At 53.4% G+C, this 19666-nt stretch overlaps 1 protein-coding gene across 1 annotated transcript in view; it reads left to right on the forward strand.

Moving 5' to 3' along the window:
- TG (thyroglobulin) overlaps positions 1-19666 on the forward strand; it is a gene marked incomplete at its 5' end in the record, with an annotated part of 218433 nt that overhangs the window by 60387 nt on the left and 138380 nt on the right. Inside the window, 5 exons of the mRNA XM_079134473.1 lie at positions 437-553; positions 3624-3739; positions 6073-6184; positions 10586-10777; positions 15456-15623. Coding sequence (XP_078990599.1) covers positions 437-553; positions 3624-3739; positions 6073-6184; positions 10586-10777; positions 15456-15623 — 705 coding nt within the window. The remainder of the gene's footprint in view (positions 1-436; positions 554-3623; positions 3740-6072; positions 6185-10585; positions 10778-15455; positions 15624-19666) is intronic.

Below are 19666 nucleotides of genomic sequence, written 5' to 3' on the forward strand. Positions count from 1 at the left end.
AAAAATAACTTACCTCATTTCAGAAAGAATTCAAGTTGTTTAAAGGAAAGAAAGTTTTCAATAAAATAATGATATAATTGGCTCTCAAAGACACAGCAGGGAAATGCAAGTTTAGATAGGAAAAAAAAATAACTAACAAAAAAAGTGAGTTGAAAGACCTAACATGATAGGAAGTTTCCCCCTTAGTTCCTGATAATGAAGTAGGTAAGGGGAAACCCAGTCACAACTTTTGGAATATTTAGGTAGAAGGCAGCATGCTGGAACCACCCCCAAGAAAATCGCTCTGCCTGGGACACTGTGGGACCAGGGGTGCAGGTGGGCAGTGACTGCCTGACTCATGTCCTCTTTGGCCAACATGACTTGCTGACCTGGACACTCTTGTGCAAATCCCCTACACACTTCAGGGGAAGATTTCAAAGGTCTACTTTATTTTCAGTGATGCAGAAATTTGAGAAGGCTCCAGAATCGAAGGTGATCTTTAATACCAATGCTCCTGTGAGGGTCGAGTCTGCCGTTTCCGGTTCTGACTCTCCACTGATGCAGTGCTTGGCAGGTAAGGAGCGGTGGGGAGATGAGCACGTGGAGAACAGTGTAGAAATGTGCTCTGCTGATGTCCACGAGACAAGCCACAGCAAAGCAGTACAGCTAGGACGGAGGCACGCGATCTACCCCAAACACTACAAGCCAAGTGACCCCAAATCACAATTTCATTGTGAACGGATGTATCTGCTAACTGCCAAGAGTACACTAACTTAGGGGACAGAAATAAGTGAACCTTGTTCATTGTAGAGCTATTTGTCCAATTTGGACAATGTCTCTGAGTCTGGAGAGTTAGAGTTAGTAATAACAGTTACAGCTTATTGAGCGAGTGTCTTTACAAGGATGATCTCACAATCCTACACCCGCCCATAAAGTAACCATTGTCATTCCAAGAAAGAGGAGAAAACTAAGGTACCAGGAGTGAGGGTGACTTGCTCATCAACACAGAGGAGCAAGGACAGAACCTACAATCCAACCCGGCTGTGGGCATGAACACCTGCAGTCAGTCGTGGCCTTCCCTCCTTCAGGGATGGCACCTGGTTTAGTTGTTGAGAACTTAACTCCTCAGTAGGAACCTGTTTCAGATATTTGCTCTGCTGTGACAAGCGCAATCTACTGTTGGTATCACAGATACAGCGCAGGCCTGACATGGAAGCAGAGAAAAATGTTTGCAGGATGAGTGGTGTTCACAGGGACAAGAGACACCACAATGCTGGTTGTGGTGTTCACAGGGACAAGGGACAGTGCCAAGAGGATAGCAGCACAGGGCAGGAGCCAGCACTGAGCACATGAGCAGGACAGCCAGGGGTTACTTGTCCTGAGCAGGGGCACCGTGCACAGGCCAGTGCACTTACACCTTGTGACATGGCTTGAATGAGAGAAGACGCAGATAGACTCGTGTGCACTGAGGCAGGTAGCAGGGACGGGTCCACCTGTCAGTAGCAGGAGATCGTCTGTCCTGCTGGCCAGGCACAGGTACTGAACATGCTGACACAAACAGGCCCCAATCTGAGCAGGACGATCATGTCAGGAGGCTGTAGAAGACTGTCTCCCATCAGACGCAAGAGAGCAGGCAGCCCAGGACAGGTGAGGGTCCAGGTGTCCAGCATGGTGTAGTCTTCCTGGCTGCCATAGCGAGGCACATGGACCAGGGAGCTTAAACAATCAAACCGATTTTCTCATAGTTGTGGAGACTGGAATCCGAGAGCAAGATGTCGGCAGGGTGGTTTTTCCTTGGCTTGTAGCTGGCGGTCTCTTCTCAGTGTCTTTACGTGGCTTTCCCTCTGCATGAGTCTGTGTCCCAGTGTACTTCTCTTGTAAGGACATTGGTCATATTGGATTAGGGCCATCCTAATGAACTCATTTTGTACTTAATTACCTCTTTGAGGAACTTATCCCTAAATACAGTCACATTCTCAGGTACTGAGGGTTAGGACATCAACATATGAATTTGGGAGGGGGGTGGGTTGATCCCATAACAAACATCAAGAAGATTTTATGGAAGGTCAAAGGGCCATTCAAGAGGAAGGAAGCAGGCATGGTGGCAGTGCTGTGCTGTGTGGATGCTGGGGTTGGTGAGGGAAAAGGAACTGGGAAGAAGGCCATGTCCCCTGGAGAGCCAGGCATCGTGATGGGCAGTAGGAGGGTGGTCTGCGAAATACCAGGTGACATTGTGCTGGGGTCACAGTAACAGCCCCTGTAGGGGTCAGTGCTCAACCAGCCACTGCAGAGGTGCTGATGGTTCCAGTACCAGCTGGACTCTACCTGCTGTCTTGAGCAGCTTTGTCCCAGGCCTGAGGCTGAAAACTGCCTGCAGTGGGGTCAAGGCCATTCAGGGGACAGGACAGGAGACCGAGGCCAGGGTAGCGGGCCAGGGCAAATTGCTTTCTTTGGGTTCTGCATGGGACAGGCAGCTTGTGGGTATAAAGCACCATGCGTTCTTAGCACCTGGTTCACGAGGACGTGGTAGCTGTAGTACCGTGGGGTGAGAGAGCTCCAGGAGCCATCTTCACCCCTGAGGCCTGGCAGTGGGCACAGCGTGGGAGCTGTCCTGCTGGCGAGAAGAGAAGCACCTCAGCCTCCAGACATGTGCTGCGCCTTGCCCTGAGACAGGAGGCAGGACGGCATGGTGGAGAGGAGCTGGGCAGAGTCCCTGCAATGCTGCTCTGCCACCACCGGCCACGCGCCTTGCCAAGGCTTGTCCCTCGTCTCCAGTCAGCTCTTACTAATGCAGACCAGCGTGAATAGCACTTGCCAGGGCCTGGTGAGGCACACGCATTATACGTTGCTTTTTTGACTATTTACTAATTTTTGTTTTTTACTAAAGCCTCTTATCCCTGATAAACATTAGCTGTATCATGAGTCATGCATTTTACGCAGTTGAATGTGGCTCAAGTTTAAAGAACCTTCTAACTCCATTTATTCACTTACTTAGTGAACCTTAGAGCCTTCTCTGTGCTGGGCAGTATGTATGCTTCATGCCTGCGACACAAGGTGAACAAAAGCAGCGGGGTCCCTGTCCTCACTAAGCGTAGGGCCTCTGTGATGGGAGGGCACTCACCGAGAGCAGTGTGGCCACACGGCACCATCAAATCCCCCGAGGGCCTGCCAGCCCTCAGAGCACAGCCCTGGACTCAGCTGTGACCTCAGTGGACACCTGGATGCAGGTCCTCAAGGAGGAGTGGAGACTGGAGTGTTAGGAGGGTCCCGTAGTCAGGTGCAGCGGGGGACTGGCTGGGCTCTGAAGTCTGGCTCTGCTCCTGGCAGCTCTGTGACCGGGGTGGGGCCTGAACCACATGGGGCTGCTCTGGGTTCCTTGTTGTGGGTCGGTGACGTGGTCTCCCAGGCAGCACCAGCAGGGAGTGAGTGAGTGCCGGGTCTGCAGCCAACGCCTCCTGCGCTGTGCATGTGGGCATGCGGGAGTGTGTTTGGGGGTGGCCTGAGGTGTGGCGTGCTGCGTGTGTGCTTGGGGAGTGTGCTGGGGTGTGATGTGGGTCTTTAGGCTTGTGCGGCAGGGGGAGGGGGCGCGTCTGTCCAGCTCGACTTCACCTGAGAGCAGGCGGTGACCGCGCGTGTGCCCGCAGATTGTGCAGAGGACCAGGCCTGCAGCTTCCTGGCCGTGCTCGCGACGGGGTCAGAGGTCTCCTGTGATTTCTATGGTTGGACAAGTGACAACTTTGCCTGCACGACTGCTGGTCAGGTGAGGGGTGGCAGCTGTGTGGTGGTGATGCTTCTTGTCTGTCCTGGTCACACACGCGCTCCTGTCAGTCTGAGGGTGGCTCCTGGGGCGGGACTGAAGAGCTGATGCCGACCCCCTGTGGCCTCCGTTCCTTCAAAGCCACGGCGGTGGGAGCTGAGGCTGCAGGCCTGAGGCTGGCTCAGGGTGAAGCCATAAGGAGCAAAGTCATTGCCGAAGGGTCAGAGGAGGGCCTCTGCCGGAGCATCCACCCCGCCCCCGGTCCCCACCCGTCGGAGGCCCTGGCTCCTTGTGCAGAGCCCCAAGTCCCTGGATGCCAGCGTTCCTTCCCGTTGCAGGAGTAAACATGCTTACGGTTTGAAAGTCTAAGAAGTTAAATAGTCATTAGAACCACATGAAATAGCTGTTCTTTAAGTTGAAGCTGGTGGAAAATCGGAAATTCTACATGGTACCCTCAATTTAGGATAGAAAGGTATCCAATAGAAAGCAACAGTCCCTGGCCCTAATTTCCTAACTCATAAGCCCAGGAAAATCTCTTTTATTTTCTAATTTTTTATGGAGTCTTCTAGAAAAATGTCTACATATTTCCAAGAAGTTTTTGTTCAGTTAAATACTAATATTTTATAATATGTATTCTTTTCTATGAGAATTTTATAGTATTTTTTTCTTTGAGAATTCTTTTTCCTCAAAAAATATTTATCTTTCTGCATCTACATCTTAAAAAATAATCATATTCTTCTCAGGGGCAGCATGCCAACCCACCCACGGGTGCACCCTCTCTATTTCACGTGGCCCTAGCTAAGGACACGTAGACTGGTGGCACTTGGGCAACATCACCAGCACTGGTGCATTGCCTGCCCCTGTGTCCTGTGCTTGTGTGAGGATATAAGCACAAGTTACCTCCTGGAAGGAGCATGTGGCTGGTCCCTGGGTTTTAGTGCTCTTGAGCAGGGCTCTTCAGGTATGAGACACAGAGGGGCAGGGAGAGACTTGGGTTCCAATCCCGGCTCTGTTACTTAGCTACTGCTACCTAGTCCGTCGGTCCCTCAGGTTCCTCACAGAATCTGGGTGGTAGCGGTCCCACATCACAGGACCTTTGTGAAGACTGAACTAGGTCTTACGTGAAATAGTTCACAGAAGGGTTTCTGCTGTTGGGGACCATTATTTTGACTGTCATTATTGCTGTTAATGTTATTATCCCTGTTAGGTCAGCAGGAAGTTCATCCTGCCCTTATTGAGGCTCCTCTGCAGGGCCCTGTGCTCCCAGTGCTCCTAAGGCATGTGGGGGCTTAGGCGTTGGCTGTGACTTGTTGGTCCACCCTGAGTGTGGAAGCCCACAGTCCTGGGAGCTGCCTTCAGCCTCCCTGGCTCTACTGCTTCTGGCCCAGGCTTGGGGCATGGAGGGGACTCTGCCAAGGCAGGAGTCCCAGGGTATTAGGTTTGCTCCCTCACGTGTCTTGCTGACTCCTGCCCCACCAGCCAGGGCCACTGACGGGAGGACTCCTGCTACTCTGGGTGCCTCCACTCGAGTGCCTCTCAGGCCTGCAGCAGTCCTTCCCTCTGTGCTCTCCAAGGCCCCTCCTGCCTGCCCCTGGGAGACCCCAGGCTTTCCAAAGAGCCCTGTACCCACAGCTTCCAGCACGTCAGCTCAGTACCAACGGCTCCCACAGGGAACTCAGCCTGGCAGCAGGGAGCGGAGGGGAAACAGAACAAAACAAACGATGTAGTCAAATTTACCCCACCCCACCCACACAGCAGCACTGCTAAAAACAGGCCAGAAGAGAGATCAGAGACAGCAAGAATAGCAGGATCTCTGAAACCCGACCTTAGCATTTCCAAGCTTCCGAACTTTCCCTGGAGAGAAGCTGTGTGCCTACAAGGTCTCCCCTGAGCTGGCTCCTGCCTCTCTCCCCCTCCCCCACCCTCCCTTCTCAGGGGCCTAGTTCTTAAGAACACCTGTGGAATTCCAGGTCTCCATGTCTGCCATTTATTCCGCTTCACACCCCCCATGTTTCCCTTGGCCAGCTCCTACTTAAACATCAGAACCTCACCCAGATTCACTTCTGGGAGACTTTCCTAGGTCCTGCTTCTAATAAAATGTATCATTCTCCCCTTCGTTATTATGTCCTCTATGGTTACAAGTTTTTTTGTGAAGAACATTCTGAGCTGAAATTTCCTGATTACCTGTCTGTCAGCTCCAGTAGATCAAGAAAACTAAGGATCAGGTGTCTTTGTCTGAGGCCCTGGTGCCTGGCCACGGTTAGGGTTTGATACACAAGTTTTGAATTGGATGGTAAGTACCACGGGGTGATGACTCAGCCTCTCTCCATTTCTAGGAGCAGGTTGCTTTGGGGAGCTCAAAGGAAGCCAGCTTTGGAAGCCTTAGGTGCCAGGTGAAGGTGAGGAGCAGCGATGATCAAGATTCTCTGGCTGTGTATCTGAAGAAAGGTGGGTTGATGCAGCTGGCTGGCTGGGGGCCTTCGTGGCTTCCCTCGCTCAGGTCTGGAGCTGGTTCCCAGCAGGGTGCATCTGGCAGGCAGCAGATGATCTCCTCTCCTGACTCCAGGCACCAAGCCCTGCTTCTCTCCCGTCCAGCCTGCGGCAGGCTTGTCCCAGCCGCCTTCTATGATCAGGCAGTTGACCCTCCAGCAGCCGCCAGGGCTCTGCACTTCATGTTCATGTTCATGTGCCCTCAGATTCAGTCCTTGTCCCAGTCTGCAGGGGTTGCCGGTCTGATTCCTTAGGTGGGAATGAAGCTGCAGGCGGACTCAGTGCATATGTGGAGGGTCCTGGCACAACAGTGATTTCGGCTGTGTGCCCTGGTGCCAGCCCTGGATGCAGCCTGTGCTGTGAGCAGCCCTGGCAGGTGGGCTCAGCTCCCTGAGCTGCTGCTCCCAGGTCTTCTGACTCAGCAGCTGCTCCTCTCCACCCTCTACGGACACGGGCACACCTTTTCCTCCCAGCCAGACCAGACCTGGATGGGCTTCCTCTTCGTCCCCTGGGATCAGGGATCACCTGCGTTTGCAGAATGCACAAGCATTACCTGGGGGACTAGTGAGCTGCAGGTAAACGAGGAGGTACACTCCATAACGTGGGCTTCTCCAGCAGGCCAGCCTGGGCAGCCTAGGGAGGCCCTGTCTCCAAACAAAAAGAGCCGGGGTGTAGCTCAGTTCTTGCCTGGTATGTGTGAGGCCCTGGCTTAATTCCCACTACCAGAAATAAATAAATTACATTAAATAAAAAGAGCAGTGATTGGCACGTGGCAAATATTTGAAAAATGTGACCCCTTTTTGTTCTTGAAAAGAATCACCTTTTGATTTTTGCTGGAAGTTTCCTAATGTCCTGAGCCTGTGACTGGACCAGAAGGCAGCCAACGGTGGCTGGAACTGGGACTGGGGTGGGAATGAAGGGCTGTCCTTCTCTGGGGTCTGCAGCCCAGGGAAAGTGTCCCAGGGGTCCCAGGGCTTCAGGCTTGTGCTGGGCACAGCTTGCAGCAAGTGCAGACTCTGCATGGCCAGGCCCTGAGCCTCCACTGACCTCCATAGCAGCCTTTAGCCATGGCAGGGACTAGCACTGGTGTTCCCCCTCTCTGGTTGTCCTTTCTCTTAAAGCCTTCGTTGTGACTTAGCGGAGAGTTTGCCCAGGGGACCAGAGTCTGACAGAGTTTGATTTCTCTGATCCATGGCCACAGTCACTAGGATTTCTGCCCCAGGGTTGATTCTAATTATTTTTTACCATCCATTTTTAAAAAAATAACAAAACATAGAATTATTTTCTAAAAATAAAAACTAAAATAAACAAGTAAACCCCTACTAAAAATGTTCTTTAAAACCATAATTAGCCTTTTATCACAGTTTTTAGAAACGCAATTGTATTTTTGACGTGTTGTCCTTTGGTTCTTTCCGCCCTCACCTCCTGGAAGTTCACACTTTGGGAGGCAGTCTCCAAGGGAACACGGGGAAGTCTCCTTGCTGCCAAACTAAGTTAAGGGCAGGAATCAGTTGGCTTTTTTTTTGGTCTTGTTTGCTTTTTCGTTTAAAGCAGCAGTGGTGCAGGGGCAGCCGTGGAGGCTCCCGCTGACCGGGCAGAGGGCGTCTGCGGGCTCAGTCTCCCTCCCCTTCCACTCCGGCCCTCAAGGAGGCACCTTCTTAATGTTACCTGATGCTCCATCTGTTTTCTGTAGAATGAGAATAAGGGAAGGGGGCAGTTTCTGGACAGTCCGTGGTACCTGGCAGGCAGTAAGTCATGTCAGCCTCATCCTCACCCTAAGTGACCTGGAAGGTGGGCCCAAAGAGAGGGACCCAGACCCACAGCGGGACCTGCCTGCCTGTGCTTTTAGCTGTGAACGCCTACTCCATGTCTGTGGGTCTGGCACCTGGAGCAGGAGCCACATGACCTTTCAGAACCACAGGCGTTTCCTCAGAGGTTGTCTAGACCAGCCTGGTCTCAGAGGAGAGGTCCAGGAAGAGGAAGCACCTAGCTATTGACTGCGACAAGGCAGAGCCTCCCTGGAATCTGCAAGACCTCCCTGTCTGGTGCTGTGGCCACACCTGTAATCCAGCAACTCAGGAGACTGAGGCAGGAGGATGGCAAGTTCAAAACCAGCCTCAGAAACTTAGCAAGCTCTAAGCAACTTAGCGAGACCCTGTCTCCAAATAAAAAATAAAAAGAGCTGGAAATGTGGCTCAGTGGCTAAGCACCCCTGGGTTCAAGCCCCAGTGCCAAAAAGTAAACACAAACAGAAGATCTCCCTGACGCACTCTGTCGTCCAGGACTTGAGACGGTGCTGGGCAGCTTAGCACTGACACACCCTTACCTCGCTACCGAGCTCCTGCTGTGTGCTAGTACCATGAGGACACCATGGACCGAACAGAACAGGAATGAATTCAGCAATAAGACCATTTCAAAGGGCACCAAGTGCTTAGAGGAAAATGGGACAGTGGGGTAAAGGTGGACGTGGGCTGCTATAGGGAGGTCAGGGAAGGGACCTCAGAAGAGGGGACATTGGAACGGAGACCTGCAGCCTGGAAGGAGCGTACCACACAAGGATCCTAGGGTAGGTGGTCCTTGGTGCCCCATGCTCCGCATGGAGGATGCCAAGGTCGACTGAGATGTGGACCTCAACTCCAGGCCAAGCGATCCGGTAGCACATCCACAGTAATGACAGTGACGTACGGACCTGCGCTGTCTGAATGGTAGTCACTGGTCACATGCGACCCCTGAGCACTTGGAATGTGGCTGGTCACAATAACTTGTTTAGGTGAGACTGGCACTTTAATATCACTTCCGACTGGTGACTCAGGAGTCACTGGGGGAGCCACAGGCTGGCAGGGGAGGCAGACATATCCCACTGAGCTTAAGCTATGGAGCCTTTCACAGAGCAGCCCGCAGCACAAGCGGGAGGTGGGGGGAGGGGGACTTCAGCAGTGACAACCCAGCTAGACCCTGTGAGGTAAGCCGGGCCTCAGGCAGCGTAGACCCTGGTAAGCTGGGCCTCAGGCAGTGTAGACCCTTTAAGGAAAGGTAAGCTAGGCCTCAGGCAGTGGCTTCTCGTGGAACTGTTAGAAGTACCCAGACAGAAGGGCTGAGTGCGCCAGCACTGGGAAGGGCCATGCTGGCATCTGCCGCTGTGAGACACCCGCCGGGCGAGGGCCCAGGGCCGGCTCGGCGCTCAGGGATTTTCTCTACATGTTACCTTTGTATCTGCTCAACATGGGTGAAGGTCAACGTCCTCATTCCCCTTGCTCAGGGGAAGCTGAGGCTCTGAGGAACTAGGAGCTTGCTTGGCTGGGGTGCTGCTGGGTCTGCCCTGGGGTCCTCGGGATTTGGCAGCTGTCCTGGGGCTGACACCCTGGCTCCCCGCTGCCTGCGGCACCCAGGCACGGCAGCATGAGCTGTGCTCCCTGGTCCGACGGGCGGTCAGGGAGGGGAGGAACAGAGGTTCTGGTGTCTCCTGCGCCACCCACCAGCTGAAGCCCCTGGCGAGACAGCTCACGTGTGAAGGCTGTCCTACCTCAGATGTAAAATGGGGTAAGAGCAGGACAGGGGTGTTGACTATACCGCTGCGTGTGGAGTCCCTGAAAAACATCACATGGGTAAAACGTGCTCGGAACCCTAGAGGTGACAGGGCTCACTGGTTAGGAGCAGGCAAAACCAGACATGCCCCTTCTAACCAGCTGTTTACTTACAGTGCCAGCTTAGTGTGAACACAGATGTGCTGAATTCCCCAGATGCCACAGACATTGTTAGAGGGTGAAGCCGCTGCGGGCAGGGCAGGGAGGGCCAGGCTGCTGAGTCGGGAGACACGGGTTGGTCGCACAGCAAAGGGAGGAGGTTGCATTTGTTCCTCGAAAGGCAGAGTCCTGGGGCCAGTGGCAGGAAGGACACAGGTGACGGCACTGTGCCCGGTCTGCTGGTGCACCGCCTCCGTCTCTGCCACGCTCCTCTGCTGATGCTTGCTGGCTGCTGGCACAGGGAGTGGCGTGTGGCGAGCAGTGGATGGAGCAGTGCTGTATCCACAGATATTCCTGGGAACAAAAAATAGCGCCAGTTTTCCAGATGTATCCTTCAGAGCCTCCCGGGTATGAGGGGTGTTCTCCCAGGTCTGCGGGCTGTGGGCCACAGCCTCACCTGGCTCCACAGCCTCACCTGCCTCCACAGCCTCACCTGACTCTACCCTCTTCCTTCACAGGCAAGTCCAGCAGGTTCATGGCACAGACAGCGTCTGGTCCTGGCTCATGCACTGCCCACAGCATGCCCAGAGCTGGCTCACAGCTGCCGTTTGACATCAGTTCTCTGTCCCACTCTGCAGGTTCTGGGTCTTTCACGTCTTTTTCTGCCCTTCTCCAGGCCAGGAGTCCACTACAGTGGGTCAGAAGAGGTTTGAGCCAACAGGCTTCCAGAACATGCTCTCCGGATTGTACAGCCCCATGGTGTTCTCAGCCTCAGGGGCCAACCTCACCGATGCGCACCTCTTCTGTCTTCTTGCCTGTGACCAAGATTCCTGCTGCGATGGCTTTGTCCTCTCACAGGTTAAAGGAGGTGAGGTTGCTGGGGGTACTGGGGCCCAACCAGGGACGGGAAATATGCAGGGACACACAAGCCAGGACATGCACGTTGGAGCCTGACTTGGGGAGGTGCAGACTGAGGCCACCTCGCCGGAACGGTGGCAGCCATATGGTGTCAGGTAGAGGTGTAGTCAACCATGTAACTGGTGGCATTAGTCAAAGATTAAAGAAAGCTAAGTAGTCTAAATCTCTTTCTGGTCCTCACCTCAGTCAACAACAGACGTTAATGGATGGCCGTACGTGCCACCCGTGTACTGGGTGGTGGGAGAAGAGAAAGGGGCTTCACATCTGCACGGGCGGTTGGTTCAGCCATTCACGCCTGCAGGCAAGCTGACCTGAGCAAACGCCAACTGCGTCCTGCTGGGCCAGGTGGGATGAGCGTGCAGCATGCCGATGCCCCAAAGCTGGTACCGGGCGCAGGGGGCATGGGTCCCAAGGGGACTTGGTGGTCAGGAAGGCCTTCTGGGTGGGGAGAGACTCAGCCAGGCTCCGCGGGATGAACGATATTTAGATGAGGAGAGGAGTGGGTGGTGGGTCTGGAGCGGCCATCTGGTGCGTTGTGCTTGAGGCGGGGAGACTCCGCGTGTACCGCGGAGAATGGAGGCGTGTTCTCAGCAGGCAGGTGTGTTTAAGCACCTGCCATGTCATCACTCCAGCGAGAGGTCCGCCCTGGGCAGGACCAGCCTGCCTCCTGGGGTCGGGAGCCGTTGCTGCCTCCCTTCCCTGCTGCTCCGCTGCGACTCTCCATGGTCCCGGGCCCTCGCCAGCTCCCTGCCCCTCCTTCTCCAAGTCCACTCCGCAGGCCACAGAGAGCCCTGAGTCCCCTGCCCCCTGCCAGCTCCTGTTCCAAGCTCCCCTTCCCCACGGCAGCCCCTGCAGCCTGAGGCTTCCTCTCCCCAAACCTTCCTTCCTCTGCTGGCTTCCTACTCTGACTTCTCGTGGCTCCTCAGCATCAGGGGCTGGGCCTCCTTCCCGGCCCCGTCTCGGCTTAGGCCCGCCCCGTTTCCTTCCTGGTGATCTTCCAGCCCCTAGCCCTTCCCCGTTCCTTCCCCACCGCCTGTGGCTGCACACCTCCCCTCACGGTGGCCTGGGCAGCTCTAGACCCACCCATACTCTCCTCTCCTCGAGTACCAGCCGGTCCCTTCTCTCTGCCCCCATGCCCACACCCCTTTCCCAGGTAGAGTGGGACTCCCCCTGGGGGCAAAGCAACCCTGCATCCCTGCATCGGTCTGAGTAGAGCCTGTAAGTGACTGATGAATGGGTGGGTCCCGGGCGGGGAAGTCACCCACCTTCCTCTGTCACCCAGATTCCAGTGGTCAGCACAGCACACTGGACTCCGCTTTCCTGATCCATGCTACTGAGAGCTTGGGCCCTTCTCCTGCCCCACCTTCTCTCAGGTCTCGAGGAAGGAGAGGATAATTGTTAATTACTAGGCTCTGAAGCAGAGTTACTTATTGCATATTATATGAAAACACGTAATAAGAGTCTTGCCCCACTCAAGAGGTCAACAAAGACTTCGGTAGTCTTGAACACTGTGTGGGTTCTAACTCAGTGAGGAGAAGAGGGAGGTAATTCTTAGTGGAGGGGACAGCACATGCAAAGACCCTGTGGGGACGGGGGCAGAGCACAGAAGCACACTGTGAGCTGGCAGGGAGAACAGCAGGAGCAGGGCCTGGAGAAGGGGCAGGAGAGGTGGGGGAGAGGGAGGGCCACGCCAGAGACCCCGTGGGCTGTAAAAGCAGTCGTCTCTATTCTCAGCACAACTGGATGCCACCAAAAGTTCTGAGTAAGGACATTTGGGTTCTGAAACCAGCAGCGTGGAGTGTGGAGAGCGTCTTGGGTGTGGGGCGGAGTCGATGCAGAGGGGTCAGGGAGGAGTACCACTGCAGAGGCAGGCGAGTGAGTCAGTTCCTCGTCATTGGGACAAACATCTGAGAACGTAAGTTGGGAGAGCAAAGATTTATTTTGGTTCATGGTTTCAGAGGCTGATTCAGTCCATGACTAGCTGACTCCATTGCTCTGGGCCTGAGGTGAGGCAGGACAACATGGCGGAAGCTGCTCAGCTCCCTCAGCCAGAAGGGAGAGAGGGAGAGACGGAGAGACCAGGGAAGTGGGAGAGAGTGGGGGCTGGCACGAGAAGCAGCCTTCCAAGGCACACCCCAGTGACCTCCTTCCTCCAATCTCCTGAAATTTCCACCACCTCCCACAATGCTATCAGAGTATGAATCCATTAGTGACCCTCGTGATCCATGGCTCCCCTAGTCCCCACCTCTGGACCTGGCTGCATTGGAGGCCAAGCCTGTAACACATGAGTCTTCTGGGAATGCCTCACATGCAGGAAGGGTGGTGGCTTGGGCTAGGGCGGTGGGGAAAGGAGGCAGGCTCAGGCCTCCCGAGGAAGCAAGTCCAGCAGGGATTAGGGAAGAGGGGTGTGGAAGCTCATTCTTGAGTATCTAGCTTATTCCCGGGACTGGATGATCTGCTCGTGGGGCAAATCATGGAGGACACCAGGTGCCATGTTCAGTGATGGGAGAGGGAGGTTCAGGGTGGTTGTAAGTCCATGTGGGGTACACTGAATTTGAAGCAGCTTTGAGACATCCACAAAACGTGGCCTAAGCTTTTGGGTGCAAAGCTCCAGAGCTCTGAAGGAAGCCTGGGGGGAGGCATTAACGTGGATGGGCAGCACTGAGGGGGTGTGGGAAGGTGTGGGTGTGGTGGGATCTCCTGGGAAGAGAGAAGATAAAGGGGCGATGGGCTGATCCCAGTGACTACCCACAAAAAGGGTAGGAACTCTGCAGAGAGACACAAAGAAGCAGCCAGTCGCGGGGAGAAGCCCCAGGAGCGCCATGGTGGGAGAGGGTGGCCACAGAGGGGGCTGACAGTCTCACATGTCACCAAGGGTCCAGGAGGGGATTATTGGGAATTGTTTGAGTGGGGTGGGGCCAGCATTAGAGTAAAGCCATTCCTAAAATCCGTTCTAGGTTTATTGCTCTGTGATTATATGATGTGGAGTCATGTTAGTGTTTACATAAGGAAACACACACACACACACACATTCTTACATACACACACACATTCACACACACATACACATTCTCACATACACACACACATTCACACACACATGCACACACACATACACATTCACACACCACATATACACATACACATGCATACACACATGTGCATGCATACACACATACACACATGCACATACATTCTCATATACACACACCACATACACATTCACACATACACACACCACATACACACATATTCACACACATATACACATACACACACGCACACACATACATGCATGCACATACATGCACATGTGCACACATTCATACATACACATACATGGACACATTCTCACATACACACATTCACACATACATACACACACCACATACACACATTCACACACACACACATACACATTCACACATACACCACACACACACAAACACACATTCACACACACACAGTCACACACCACATACACACAGATACACACATGTGCACGCACACACACATACACACGTCCACACATGCACACACATTCTCATATACACACACCACATACACACATACATCACATACACACACATGCACACATGTGCACACTCATACACACATGCACATTACATACATGCACACACATTCATACATACATACACATACATGCACACATTCTCACATGCACACATTCACACGTACACACCACATACACACACATTCACACACATACACATATACACACATTCACACATACACCACACACACATTCACACACCACATACACACATGTGCACGCACACATACGTACATACACACGCACACACATGCACACATGCACACACACATTCTCATATACACACACCACATACACACATTCACACATACACCACATACACACATTCACACGTATACATGCACACACACATGCACACATGTGCACACACATACACACATGCACATTACATACACGCACACACATTCATACATACACACATACATGCACACATTCTCACATACACATTCACACACACATACACACACGCCACATACACACATTCACACATACACCACACACACACACATGCGCGTGCGCATGCACACACCATTTGGCCTCCTGCGTTCCCATATTTGGCAACCCTGTAGTCCCAACCCGTTGCCTCTTTGAACTAAGCACGTCTCTGGTAGACACTGCAATTTCACCAGATGCTCGATTGCTTTCTGGACCCTATGGTCCTTCAAGTTGGAAAGGCCGATTTTATTTTCCTTAGGATCATATATGGAAAAGTCTTTTGTTCCGTGGAGCAAGCCCAGGATCCCTTGCTCCACAACACCTCTGGCTGGCAGCTCACTTGCCGTCCCCGCCCCCAGCCTGTGCCCTGTGCTTCTGCACCAGCAGTGCTGCCTTCGGCCCTCCACGGGGGCCATGTGAGTGTCAGGCACAGGCTCTCCTCCCGCTGGTCAGCGGGCAGCTCTGGAGTTGTAACTTAGGAAGCTCTGGCCGGATCTGCTGACGACCAGGAACAGAGCTCACTACGTCCTTCACCACAGCCTGGAGAGTCAGTCAGCCTCCTGGCAGACTCGCCCCTGGGCCTCCCTGCCATCCCTCTCTCCTTCCTCTCTGCTCTCAGGGCCCATCTTCTGTGGGTTGCTGACCTCCCCTGATGTCCTGCTTTGCAACGTGGATGACTGGGCGGCCTCATCTGAAGCTCAGGCCAATGCTTCGTGTCCTGGTGTGACGTATGACCAGGGAAGCCACCAGGTGACATTTCGTCTTGGAGGCCAGGAGTTCGTGGAGAGTAAGTTCCTGCCTTGTGTCCATGTTCCTTCAAAATGCCTCTCGCAGTCTGCAAGACTCTGCTCTGAAGAGAGGCCCCTTCTGAAAGGGGAGTGTTCTGACGATGCTGCTGGGAGATGCCCACACCAGCTCGGCCTGTTCCAGCTGGGCAGCAGCTTAGCTCACAGGACCGAAGGCCGGCTGCAGGCTGAGTGGCCGGGTGGGCAGCTCCGCTCACCTCTGCGAATTCCCCGAGTCCAGCTTCGATGGCTTTGCTGAGCTGTCTGGACCCAGCTAGAAGGCCTGGGCCTGCTGTGTGGGGGCCTCATCCTCCCTGGTCTCCCCTGTAGATGGCAGGAGCAGGAAAGAACAAGGAAAAGGGGAGCAGAGTCTCTTAAGATCACCACTGGTTAGCCTGTCTTTTCTGCCTCGTCCCCTTGAATAAAGCAAGTCACATAGCCAAAGCAGACGCCAGGAGGCAGGACTCGAGCTCATATCCTCCATGGGAACACGGCAGAGTCATGTTCAGGGTGTGTGGACATGATCAGGGTGAACCCACAGAATGACCCCAACGCACCCCCGGGCTCCCTGCTGGGAGTGGAGACTCAGGTGGCCCCGCAGCTGTGTAGGCTAGTTACGGCAGGTTCCAGGGACAGGGCCAGCTACGCAGGCTCAGAAAGCAGGAGTCGCCGTCTGGTTTCTCCTTCCCTGTCTCTCCTTTGGAAGCCCTTGGGACCCTTCTTTCTTCTAGGCTTCTGAGTGTGAGTATCAGAACACATACACACATACACACCACATGCACACACGTGAGAACTAGACCAGAGGAGGCACCCTGCAGGTGCTCCCAGGCTCTGTCACTGCAGGACGTGGCCCCAGGTTCTCTGTATTCTAGTGGTGAGGACTCCTGTCACCTCCTCACGTGCCCTCCCGATCACCTGAGGAGCACACTGCTTCCTCTGCTGCTGCACTTCCCGTAGCCCCCTCCCTCCTGAAAGGCGGAGCCTCTGCCTGTCTGTCAGGACTTCCCTGTGGTGGCAAGTTAGGGTTTGGAGTCTGCTGTGTGATCTTAGGAAATCAGTGTCTCCTTTGGTCTGGCTGCTTGTCTGTGGAATGGGAGTGCTGGCCACACCAGGCTCAGTGTGGTAGCCTTGTGGCGGTGGCAGAGGAGACAGTGACAGCAGGCCTCATCCTAGGAGTGCCTGGCCCAGGGCTTTCTGTGGCCCAGCCCTATGCGGAGGCCTGGCTTGTGTTCACATGGTGCCCCAGGGAGGGAGCCCCATTCCTACCTTTGTCCCTACTTCACAGCAGGGAGGCAACGTCTGAGGACTTCAGAGCTGGGAAGTGGTTGGCAGGGTGAGAACCAGGCCTCCTGGCTCCGAGCTGAGCTGCGGAGCCAGCCTCCAGTGGCACCCATGGGTAGCACAGGTGGAGAACTGGACAGCATCTGATGTACAGCGTTCGCATACACATTGTGATTATTTTAAAAACATTTTTCATTGCTCATTGTAATATTTAAAAACTGGATTATATATTATTAATTTCTGGAATCACACCATAGAGCATAAAACCTGTCATCAAAGATATACAAAAAAGTATCTGCTGAGTGCACCATGATCAAAGCATGGAAAAAATATTGCAGAACTTGTTGAGATTCCATGAGGTTTAAATAGTTTCTTTTGGGGTAAATAAAATCAAATAGCTTATTTATATGACAGTTACTGAACATGTGGTATTCATTACTTTGAGAGGTAGCCCAGGGTGAAAACAGACATTTCAAGAAAGACATATGATATATTCATGGGCAATAAATTCATAGCGAATTGCTTGCTCCAGAGCATGTGCTTGGTATGTGCCCAAGAAATGAAGAATTTGCCCTTGTCTGGCCTCTCTGCAAATCAGTGATTACTAAATGACTTTTGAAGACTTTGGATTTTTTTAGTGACTTTTATGTGTGTGTTTTCTGGGGTAGGACCAGGCTTAAGAAAACTATTCTATTATGGGGACTTCAGCTAGCCTGAGGTATATTTTTAATAATTCAAAGCAGAGGTTGCCTTTATGCATAGACTGATCAGAAGGCTCCAAATGAGAATAATAGGGCACAAGTCCTTTTCCACAACAAAAGGTCAGTATTTAAGTATAATTAACTGCTGGGACAAGAAGCACAGTGGTTTAAATTTTTACTAAAGTGTGAATGACTGATAGATAACCTTTCCTCAGAGCAGACACTGATGGAGGGGAAGAGAAATGAAGATTGCAGAGATATGAACAACTAAAGGAGAGAGCATGGGATAGATTGAAAGACCAGGAGGAATGAAAGCAAAACAAAACAAAAAAATGACAAACTGTTCTTTTCAAATTGGGTCGAGGGCCAGCCTTTTTCTTTCCATTGAGCAATTATGGGCAGTCATTAACATGTCAACCACACAGATCCCAGGATTCAAATTGCATCGTGAATGCTTGCTCAGTTATGGCCTTCTCAGGCCTTGGTCTTGCCAGTGTGAAGAGGATGAAGAGACTGCTACCCCGGGGCAGCCAGGAGAGCTGGAGGGGTGCTCAGGAAGACCACAGAGCAAGGTGGGGGAGGGCTTTGGAGCATAGTTTGGGTTTAAAATTCCTGGAACTGAATCCTGCTCTTCCCTACAGCTCTGTGACCTTATCAAGGCACTTATGCTCCTGAGCCTTGGGTCAGGATCTGTGAAACAGGGGCCCTTACAGATCACTGACTGAGGTGTGCATGCTCTGCAGGTGGTGGCCTAGGACATCATTTCCTGAGTCCTTGGTGCCTGGTCTCCCCTGCTGCACATCCCAGAGGTGCTCAGCAGGACATCTTGCTTTCTAATTAGCCAGCTTATGGCTGGGGTCAGGACCTGGTCAGCAGGTGGCTGGTCAATGGAGAAGCAGCATTCACTTACGAAGCAGAAATGGATTGGTTGCTGGTGTAGGAAACCACCAACCGGGAGACACGCAGGTCAAACCGTAAGTGTGTCAGTATCCACAGTGCCTTATGTGAAGACTTTCACGTCCACCAGCAAAACCGGACCTTTGCTGATCTGGGAGGCGGATGTGACCCTTGAGGATGTAGTGCAGGGCAGTCTCTGTCTTGGTGCCATGACTGGTTCAAACCCTCAGCCTGGGTGAGTGGCAAGACAAGAGGGAGATGCGGCTGGTGTGGAGGAGGCGAACTGGTGACAGTCCTCTCAGCATGGCCACCACCTGTGGTCTTCCCTCCCTGGCTCAGGCGTGGAATCTCTTCGAGGCGATGAGAGACACAGCCAGGTACCAGGTGGGTGGGACGGTCTCTGCTGTCAAGGAGCTCCGGGCCTCGTGGGCCACTTAGCGGATGCCAAGCATCGCGGGAACCCAGGAGGCTCCCTCAGCTCCCTCCTGCTCAGCGGCTGAAAGACCGCCTTGCCCACCCAGGGGACCCGCCCTCAAGTTCAGGCTGACTTCTAATGCCACCGCAGCAAACCGGTGCGCTCCAGACAGCCCCAGACTCCCAGAGACCATCTGACTCGGTGTGGACACCCTCCTGCCATCAGGGGCCCGTGTGGCTGAGACTAGATCTCTGTTCTCCTGTGTGTGGGGGGACGCGTATATGGAGCGGGGATCCACCCAGGGTCGCCTCGCCCCGAGTTCCCGTGGCATCTCAGGATGCTTCCAACTTTTTTTTTTTTTTTTTTTTTTTTTTTTTTGGACTGACCTCATTTCGAGAAAAAAAGGCTTAGAAGGTCCTGGGCTGAAGGCAGTGACCAGGTCTTGACGTGCATGTGAATGAGAACCAAGCTGCCCAAAGAGCTCCAGCAGCTCCTGCCGTTCAGTCTGCAGCCCGGAGCTAAATGGCCTTTTCTGCGTTTGCCGAGAGAGAAGCAGAGAGGGTGGAGGTCACTTCCTCAGGTTGTTCAGCCTGTAGGTGGCGCAGCACAGATTTCGTTTCTCCAGGGTCACTTATTCAGCGTCACCTCCTGCTGCGTGGTGTCCAGTGGTGATCCTGACCCCTGGCCCTGTTAGGGCAGTGCCACGCATGTAGGTGAGGAGACAGCTGAGCAGGGGACCTCTGGGTGAGTG

This window comes from Sciurus vulgaris (genome assembly GCF_902686455.1).
Source record: "Sciurus vulgaris genome assembly, chromosome: 1".
Taxonomy (NCBI): domain Eukaryota; kingdom Metazoa; phylum Chordata; class Mammalia; order Rodentia; family Sciuridae; genus Sciurus; species Sciurus vulgaris.